Consider the following 10,704-nt stretch of genomic DNA (forward strand, 5'->3'; position numbering starts at 1 on the left):
TTAGTTTTAAATAGGAATAATTTAGTTAATAATAGTAATATTATTAGTAATATTATTTAGATTTATTTAAATAATATTTAAGTTAGGGGGGTTTTAGGGTTAGACTTAGGTTTAGGGGTTAATAACTTTATTATAGTGGCGGCGACGTTGGCGGCGGCAGATTAGGGGTTAATACATTTAATAGGCTAGGTGGGCTATGGTGGTTTAGGGGTTAATAGACTTTATTAGTTATTGCGGTGGGGGATTGCGGTTGACAGGTAGATAGACATTGCGCATGCGTTAGGTGTTAGTTTATTTTTGCAGGCATTTTCGGGAGTTGCGGTGCTCCCATACTCAGCGCAAGGCCTGCTACGGCTGCCTTTTATGGCGAGGTAAAATGGAGTAAGTTTTCTCCATTTTCGCCATGTAAGTCCTTGCGCTGGTTATTGGATACCGCGATCCCATGTTAGCCTATGGGAGTAAAAATTGCGAGCGACGGGTGAAATATACGGGCGTAACTTGTATGCTACGCCGTATATGTAATACCAAAATCGCGTAAAATCTGGCGTCGCCGGCTTTTGCGGGCGACACTCTATATGTAATGGGGGCCCAAGTCTGTCAAACTAACTGAAATAAGTGGGCAGTCTGCAGATGCTTAGATACAAGGTAATTACAGAGGTAAAACATATATTATTATAACTGTGTCAGTTATGCAAATCTGTGGAATGGGTAATAAAGGGATTATCTATCTTTTAAAACAACAAACATTCTGGTGTTGACTGTCCCTTTAAGATCAATGTGAACCAGCTTGTTACTCTCTTGGACTTCCAATTTCTGCCCATGTGAGGGCTGTTGTGATAATTTCACTCTATAAAACCTTTCAGAGCATTATCCACAGTCAAAATATAATTTCTGCCATGGATAGCGCAGTAGTTGATTTAGAGTAAATAAGAGTACCATGGTACGGGCATATTTCTATTTCAGTGTTTAATTCACGTCCAAAAAGAATATTGGTGCCAATCAAGAAACATGTTTGTTACAATGGTTCTTTACCAAAAGTATATACATGGTGTACATGGCATTTGCAGTCCTACCCTTGGGGACCCATATCAAGAAGAGATAGTTGCGGTATTTCAACCCCCATAGCGCTGCCATTACTAGTTTCTAAAAAACGGTCTCCTTGTGCATTCGATATGGTGGCGTTTAACTCCATACCGCACAAAAGCCAAGGGCTAAGAATACATGCTCGTGCACGCTTTCCCCCATAGACATCAATGGGGAGAGAGTATCAGAAAAAAACCTAACACCTGAAGTGCGGAATGGCAATCGCCGTAACGCAACCCCATTGATGTCTATGGGGAAAAAAAAGTTTAGTTTAAACCTAACACCCTAACATAAACCCAAAGTCTAAACACCCCTAATCTGCCGTCCCCGACATTGCAGACACCTAAATAAAGTTATTAACCTCTAATCTGCCGCTCCCAACATCGCCGCCACTAATAAAAGTTATTAACCCCTATTCTGCCGCTCCCCGACATCACTGCCACCATAATTAAGTTAGTAACCTCTATTCCCCCGCACCCCGACATCGCAGACACTATAATAAAGCTATTAACCCCTATTACGCCGCTCCCCAACATCGCCGCCACTAAATAAAGTTATTAACCCCTAAACCTCTGGCCTCCACACCTCCGCCACTAAATAAACCTATTAACCCCTAAACCGCCGGCCCCCCACATCGCAAAAAACTAAATTAAAGTATTAACCCCTAAACCTTACACCCCCCTAACTTTAAATTAAAATTACAATATAAACTATCTTTAAATAAATAAAAACTTACCTGTGAAATAAAATAAACCTACCATCAAACTATATATTAACCTTACTATTCTAATAAAATAAAAAAATACTACCACTTAAAATATCTAAATTACAAAAAACCTAACACTATGAAAAAAATAAAAAAATCTAAAGAACAACTAAAAAAAACAAATCCTAAGAAAAATTTAAAAAATCTAACGGCTATATTACGAGTTGTGCATTAAGGTAAAAAAGCAGTGTTAACAGGTCCTAACGCTGCTTTTTATTACGCCCGCTGCCAGGGCCGCCACTAGAAATTTTGGGGCCCCTGACTCAACCATTGAACAGGCCCCCCCCCCCTTTGACATGTGCAATTTTTGACCAAGTGACTAAAACGTATATGCACTTTATTCTTCAGTGTCTATTTAAACTTGGAAATGTTGTAAAGGTAGTAACATACAAACACACAGACGCACTCATACACTGAAACACACACACACACACTCACACATAAGGATTCCCATATAGACACTCTAGCAGACACGCAAAGAAACACACTCAGACACAGACACTTAGCACTCGTTTACATTGACCTGACAAGTAATGAGGTAAACTACAGTTTTGTAAAAAAAAAGGAGAACAAAATATGGAGTTCTGATTGACTTTTTGTAAAGGAAGATGACAACTAAATTATGACAACAGCATGCAGTGGCTGAAAGGAAGGGCCCTTAACTGCCTAAACAATAATTTAAAGGTTAAATGGTGGATTGGTTACTTCCGGAAAGGTCTTGTTAGTCTCAAAGTCTGTAGAAAGATGTGAATAATTAGTAGTAAGGTCAAAATGTCCTAAAAAGGAACAGACAATGGACACACACACACAAACTCAAACTTGCACACTCACAGAGACACCCACAGAAAACACACAAAGACATACATACACAGAGAGACAACCACATAAAAAACACAGAAAGACATACATACACACACTCTCACTGAGACATCCACAGAAAACACACAAAGACATACACACACCCTCACAGAGACACCCACATAAAACACACACCCAAACAGAGACATCCACAGAAAACACAGACATACATACATATACACACACACCCTCACATCCACAGAAAATACACAAAGACAAACATACACACACCCTCACAGAGACACCCACAGAAAAAAGCTCAACGACATATGCACACACCCTCACAGACATCCACAGAAAATGCACAAAGACAAACACACCCACCCTCACAGAGAGACCCACAGATAAAAAATACATACACACTCAGAGACACAAACCAAAGCACAAACATAGACACCCACAGAAACACTCACAGGAGGAAACATTTATGCACATTGCATCCCCTAAATCAACAGTGTGTGACATGAATGATAAAAAATTTTTTAGAAATTAAGAGATCACTTTTTAAAGAATCATATTTGTAAATGTGCAAACAAAAATAATTCTGTGAATTCAAAATTGTACATTAATGAGCTGGGTAGATGGCTAGATGAAGAAAAGTACCTTTAAAAGGTTGACATATGATGTTTGTTTGTTTTTTCCCCATTTTCCCCAACCAAGAGACCCCACTTCAAATATAGTGTACACATTTTCCCAGCTGTCAGCTGTTCTTATGGATTTTGAAAATGCTGTACTCTATATGGTCTTGGTGGGACCATAAGCTGTGGTACTCATACCATTAGATCTGGATAAATGCAGGATTTAGGCTTGTTGGTATGTATTTCAAAATTAAGCCAGCTGTAGTGTAAACTGAACAGTTTTAAGTTAACCTGTCTCATTTCAAACACTGAGCAATCTTAGTCTGAGAGTATAAAATTTTATGCAGATGTAAAAATCTTAGATAAAATGCATCCTTGCATCTGGAAAGTCCTTGCATGAAGGGGCAGTAAACTGGAATGGAATGTTTTATATATATATATATATATATATATATATATATATATATATATAAAATGCATATCTGCCAAAAGGGCATCTACCATTTGTGTATTGAGGAGGAAACATTTCTGCATGGTTTTAAATATAGAATTTCTACAGCATTGTCAAATAATCATAAATACACTGCTGCTAAAAAAAATAGTTTTTATGGACCCCTAGCCCCAAAAAAACTACTACCACTGACACACACTGTACACAGTGCCAAGTCTGTCTCACACTGCACATAGTGGTTTAGTGCACACTAAGAAATCCTCTCAAATGCTAATACTTTACTTCTTGTAATAACATTTTCCATGCTCAATTAGCACTCTGCTGTAGTACCCACTGCACTGGTGGCTGCCCAAATTTAAAAAAAAAAATAAAAACATTTTTTTTTTAGTTCTTGCCTCATGGGGCCCCCCTGGCTCATTGGGCCCCTGACAGGAGTCACCCCTGTCACCCCCTGATGGCGGCCCTGCCCGCTGCTATTACGAGTCTTGCAGGTTTAGGGGCACCGCACACTTCTTTGGCCTTACCGCAAAACGACTTACGTAAACTTCGTAAAGTCTTTTTTCTATGGGACTTCCATAGCGCCGGTATTACGAGTCTGTCCTGGGAGGCCAAAAAGTGAGCGGTACACCCTCTACCTCTAAGATCACTAAAGCATTTTAAAGTCAGTAGTTAAGAGTTTTATGGTACAACGCCGTAGCATAAAACTCATAACTAAAGTGCTAAAAAGTACACTAACACCCATAAACTACCTATTAACCCCTAAACCGAGGCCCTCCTGCATCGCAAACACTAAAATAAAAATATTAACCCCTAATCTGCTGCTCCGGACATCGCCACAACTATAATAAACATATTAATCCCTAAACCACTGCACTCCCGCCTCGCAAACATTATTAAAATATTATTAACCCCTGCAGTCCCTAACATCGCCGCCACCTACCTACATTTATTAACCCCTAATCTGCCGCCCCCAACGTCGCCGCCACTATACTAAATGTATTAAACCCTAAACCTAAGTCTAACCCTAACCCTAACACCCCCTAACTTAAATATAATTACAATAAATCTAAATAAAATTAATATTATTACCTAAATAATTCCTATTTAAAACTAAATACTTACCTATAAAATAAACCCTAAGCTAGCTACAATATAACTTTTAGTTACATTGTAGCTATCTTACGGTTTATTTTTATTTTACAGGCAAGTTTGTATTTATTTTAACTAGGTACAATAGTTATTAAATAGTTATTAACTATTTAATAACTACCTAGATAAAATAAATACAAAAGTACCTGTAAAATAAAACCTAACCTAAGTTACACTAACACCTAACACTACACTATAATTAAATAAATTAACTAAATTAAAAACAAATAAATTAAATTAAATTAAATAAATCACAAAAAAAAACCCCACTAAATTTCAGAAAATAAAAACAAATTACAGATCTTTAAACTAATTACACCTAATCTAATAGCCCTATCAAAATAAAAAAAAGCCACCCAAAATAGAAACACCCCTAGCCTAAACTAAACTATCAATGGCCCTTAAAATGGCCTTTTGCGGGGCATTGCACCAAAGTAATCAGTTCTTTTACCTGTAAAAAAAAAATATAAACAACCCCCCCAACAGTAAAACCCACCACCCACACAACCAACCCCCCAAATAAAATACTAACTTAAAAAACCTAAGCTCCCCATTGCCCTGAAAAGGGCATTTGGATGGGCATTGCCCTTAAAAGGGCAGTTAGCTCTATTGCAGGCCCAAACCCTAACCTAAAAATAAAACCCACCCAAAACACCCTTAAAAAATTCTAACACTAACCCCCTGAAGATCGACTTACTGTTCCGAAGACGGGACATTCATCCTCAAGGAAGCGGCAGAAGTCTTCATCCAACAGGGCCGAAGTCCTCAACGAAGCCGGGAGAAGTCTTCATCCAAGCCGGGCAAAGTGGTCCTCCAGACGGGCAGAAGTCTTCATCCAGATGGCATCTTTTATCTTCATCCATCCGACGCGGAGCGGGTCCATCTTCAAGACATCCGGCGCGGAGCATCCTCTTCATCCGAAGTCTTCTTACTGAATGACGGTACCTTTAAGTGACTTCATCCAAGATGGCGTCCCTTAGATTCCGATTGGCTGATAGAATTCTATCAGCTAATCGGAATTAAGGTAGAAAAAATCCTGTTGGCTGATGCAATCAGCCAATAGGATTGAAGTTCAATCATATTGGCTGATCCAATCAGCCAATAGGATTGAGCTCGCATTCTATTGGCTGTTCCAATTTATTTTGGGGGGGCTTTTTTTATTTTGATAGGGCTATTAGATTAGGTGTAATTAGTTTAAAGATCTGTAATTTGTTTTTTATTTTCTGTAATTTAGTGGGGTTTATTTTGTGATTTAGCTAATTGAATTTAATTTATTTAATTGTTTTTAATTTAGTTAATTTATTTAATTATAGTGTAGTGTTAGGTGTTAGTGTAACTTAGGTTAGGTTTTATTTTACAGGTACTTTTGTATTTATTTTATCTAGGTAGCTATTAAATAGTTAATAACTATTTAATAACTATTGTACCTAATAAATACAAACTTGCCTGTAAAATAAAAATAAACCCTAAGATAGCTACAATGTAACTATTAGTTATATTGTAGCTAGCTTAGGGTTTATTTTATAGATAAGTATTTAGTTTTAAATAGGAATTATTTAGGTAATAACATAAATTTTTATTTAGTTTTCTTGTAATTATATTTAGGTTAGGGGGTGTTTGGGTTAGGGTTAGACTTAGGTTTAGGGTTTAATACATTTAGTATAGTGGGGGCGACGTTGGGGGCGGAAGATTAGGGGTTAATAAATGTAGATAGGTGGCGACGATGTTAGGGACGGCAGATTAGGGTTTAATAATATTTAACTAATGTTTGCAAGGTGGGAGTGCGGCGGTTTAGGGGTTAATATGTTTATTATAGTGGCAGCGATGTCCGGAGCGGTAGATTAGGGGTTAAAAAATATAATGTAGGTGGGGACGATGTCGGGGGCGGCAGATTAGGGGTTAATAAGTGTAAGATTAGGGGTGTTTAGACTCGGGGTTCATGCTAGTGTGTTAGGTGTAAACATAACTTTTATTTCCCCATAGGAATCAATGGGGCTGCGTTACTGATTTTTACGCTGCTTTTTTGCAGGTGTTAGACTTTTTTTCAGCCGGCTCACCCCATTGATTCCTATGGGGAAATCGTGCACGAGCATGTACGACCAGCTCACCGCTGACTTAAGCAGCGCTGGTATTGGAGTGCGGTAAGGAGCACAATCCTGCTCTACGCTCACTTCTTGCCTTTTAACGCCGGGTTTGTAAAAACCCGTAATACCAGTGCTGCATGTAAGTGAGCGGTGAGAAAAACTGCTCGTTAGCACCGCATAGCTTCTAACGCAAAACTCGTAATCTGGCCGTAAGTTTACAAAAAATATAATTGACACTAAAATCACGACAGATAACAAACTCTAAAATTACAAAAAAAATAAACCAAATTATCAAAAATAGAAAACAATTACACATAATCTAATAGCCCTATACAAATAAAAACACCCCCTAGCCTACAATAAACTACCAATATCCCTTAAAAAGGGCCAGTAAAACCCACCACCCAACCAAACCCCCAAAATAAAAAACCTAACTCTAAAAAAAACCTAAGCTACCCATTGCCCCTAAAGGGGCATTAGTATGGGCATGATTTGAATTTGAAGAATCAAATCAGCCAATTAGAATGCAAGGGACGCCATTTTGAAACGGCTACCTTGCATTCAACTTCAGTGTACAGCGGCGCCCGTATGAAGAGGATACCCTGTGCAGGATGGGATCAGCTTCCAGGATGGCTCCGCTGCATGCCGCCGGGATGAAGATAGAAGAGTGGCGGTTTAGGGGTTAATATATTTAAATAGTGTTGGCGATGTGGGTGGGCAGCAGATTAGGGGTTAATAGGTTTATTTAATAGCCGCGATGTGGGTGTTCGGCAGATTAGGGGTTAATAGGTTTTATATAGTGTTTGTGATGTGGGAGGGTGGCAGTTTAGAGGTTAATATGTAGTTTATGGGTGTTAGTGTACTTTGTAACAGTTTAGTTATGAGTTTTGTGAAACATTTTTGTTACACAAAATTCATAACTACTGCTCTCAGATGGCGGTATGGATGGAGTCGGTATAGGCTGTAACGCAAGCATTTTAGCCTCACCGCACAACCTGAAATACCGGCGCTATGGAAATCCCACGCAAAAACATAATTTTTTTTAGTGCGGAATTGACATTGCGTTACAGGCTAAAATGCTTGCAGTACAGCTATACCGACACGACTCGCACGATAGTGCGTTCCTGCTTTTACGCTGAACTTGCCATTTTTCAGCATTATGAGCCGCAACGCAAAACTTGTAATCTAGGTGAAAGAAAAGTACATTTTGCATATCTTAGGTTATATATTGGTAGAAGTTTTAGGCTTTATAAGTATACTAGGCAATAAGCCTGCCCAGAGGGCAGTCTATTTTTTAAAAACTACAAACCCCAAAGCTAATATTGCAAAAAATAAAAAATGTAAAATCACAGAAAAAAATTGCTATCCAAAATAAAAAACTAATACCCTTATAAAAATAGAAAATCCCCCAAAATAAAAAACCCCCCTAATCTATCAATAAACTACCAATAGCCCTTAAAACAGCCTTTTGTAGGGCATTGTGCTAAAGAAATCAGCTCTTTTACATACAAAAATTACAAAGTACCCATTAACAGTAACCCCCCCCCCCAAATAAAAAAACTAAAGGGGCATTTGTATGGGCAATGCCCTTAAAAGGGCATTCAGCTCTTTTACTGCCCTAATCTAAAAAAAAAAATGCCTAAGACTAAGCCCCAAATAGGTACTCACTCACTGAAGTCCGACGGTAAAGGTCTTTTTCCAGGCGGTTCCATCATCTTGTATCTTCATCCGGAGTGAAGGCGGCGTGGAGCGGAGTTGCGGAGTGGTCTACCCCGATGCACGGATCCGGAACGGCGGTCCACAGCTGTGGTTCTCAGCGGTGGTACTTAGTGGCGGCCCTCAGCGGCAGTCTTCAGCGGCAGCGATCCTCAACGGTGTGGAGACCCCTCTTCATCTGATCTCTGTCATACACTAAAAATTTAATGGAAGGTACCGCATTCAATTTGGGGTACCTTGCATTCCTATTGGCTTAAATTTTTAAATCAGCCAATAAGATTAGAGCTACTGAAATCCTATTTGCTGTTCAAATCAGCCAATTAGATTTCAGTAGCTATCATCCTATTAGCTGATTCCAAAATTTCAGTCAATAGGAATGCAAGATACCCCATTTGTAAACGGGTACCTTGCATTCCATTTTCAGTGTGTGGTGACGATCGTATGAAGAGGATCTACACGCTCATTGGCTCTGCAGTTACCGGTCTTCTGTTCCCCGGTCACCTCCACTCTACGCCGGCTTGGTCCTGGATGAAGATAGAAGAGGTTGCAGTGCTGGAAGAAGATATTGCCACCTCCAAGAAGACTTCACCGCCTGGAAGAAGACCTTCTCAGCTGGACTTACAGAATGTACCTATTTGGGGGCTAGACTTAGGCTTTTTTTTATGTTTTGGGTTTTTTTATTTTTAAGATTAGGGATTTCATGGCCTTGTAAAAGAGCTGAATGTCCTTTTAAGGGCATTAAATGAACTGAATGCCATTTTAAGGGCAATGCCCATACAAATGCCCATTTAGGGGCAATAGGTAGTTTAGGTTTCTTTAGTGTTAGTTGTTTTTATTTTGGGGGGTTTGGTGGGTTGGTTGCATGTTTTTTTCTAAATGCTTCGTTTGCCTACTACACTGCATCCAGGTGGATTCTGAAAATGGCAGGGTGGTAAAAGAATCCACCTGCAGTGGATTCTTTCACCACTCTGCCATTTCTTTCACCACCCTGCGATTTTTGGAATTCACGCAGCCAATATTCCTTTGAGGATGCGTGCGCAACTGGAGACAGCGACGGACGCGTTATAAAATCGATTATAGTATAGATGTTAACTTATGTTGGTTCTTATGTGTTTCATTTTGATTTTTTTTTTCATTTATATAACTGTATAATGCAACAAATCAAATAAGCAAAACACTAAATAAATTAATGAATACAACTATATGCTCTAACTAGTGAGCTTTTTCCTGGGACTAGTGGAATTTTGTTATATATTTCAATTACTGGTTTTATTTAGATGTTTAGCTGCTGGGGTACCAGTTAAATATAATAGATTAAGGAAACCTTGTCCTCATACAACCACAAGGAACGGCAATCTACAGTCTCTATAAAGTTGCAAAAAGTTTATTGTGACGTTTCGGGTGAGACAAAAACCCTTCTTCAGACAAACCGTATATATTGTCTGGGCACATTTCATTTCTTTGCCCCCCACAAACTGCTATAAAATCTAAATGCCTGTACCTGATTACTGCTTCTACTGCACAGACAAGCTCTTCTGCTCCACATTCCCTGGTGTTGATAGGAGGGGGAGATGTTTGGAAAAGATGTGTCTCTGTTGCCGCTGCTGATGCCCCGACCTCATTGCTGTGATGGTAAGAATGGCACCTTTTGCAGTATCTTACCGGCCTGTTACCATGACGTCCACAACATCCAGCTGAAAAGCAAGTGACTACTGCCCTTCTTACATGTGAACTGCAATTCTGAAAGAAAAAAAATAATAAATAGTTCCAGTATCCACTATTACTTAACCTGTACTCCTATGTTTTTATATGAGCAACCAATTTATGTGTATTATTGGTATTTCTAATGTATTGCTGGATATCTTATATGTCTGTTATAGGATATGCAGGGGTCAGTTTATAATTAGCAATCTATTTTTAATATATATATATATATATTTATATATATAAAATACCATAGAGCAATATGTATGATAGTCATAAAATTAGTTTTTTTAAGTGCCTGTATATTTTGAACAA

At 38.6% G+C, this 10,704-nt stretch overlaps 1 protein-coding gene across 1 annotated transcript in view; it reads right to left on the reverse strand.

Moving 5' to 3' along the window:
• UNC79 (unc-79 homolog, NALCN channel complex subunit) overlaps positions 1 to 10,704 on the reverse strand; it is a 538,284-nt gene that overhangs the window by 338,219 nt on the left and 189,361 nt on the right. The window contains exon 12 of the mRNA XM_053710079.1: positions 10,187 to 10,425. Coding sequence (XP_053566054.1) covers positions 10,187 to 10,425 — 239 coding nt within the window. The remainder of the gene's footprint in view (positions 1 to 10,186; positions 10,426 to 10,704) is intronic.

This window comes from Bombina bombina, chromosome 1, assembly GCF_027579735.1.
Source record: "Bombina bombina isolate aBomBom1 chromosome 1, aBomBom1.pri, whole genome shotgun sequence".
In the NCBI taxonomy this organism is placed as follows: Eukaryota; Metazoa; Chordata; class Amphibia; order Anura; family Bombinatoridae; genus Bombina; species Bombina bombina.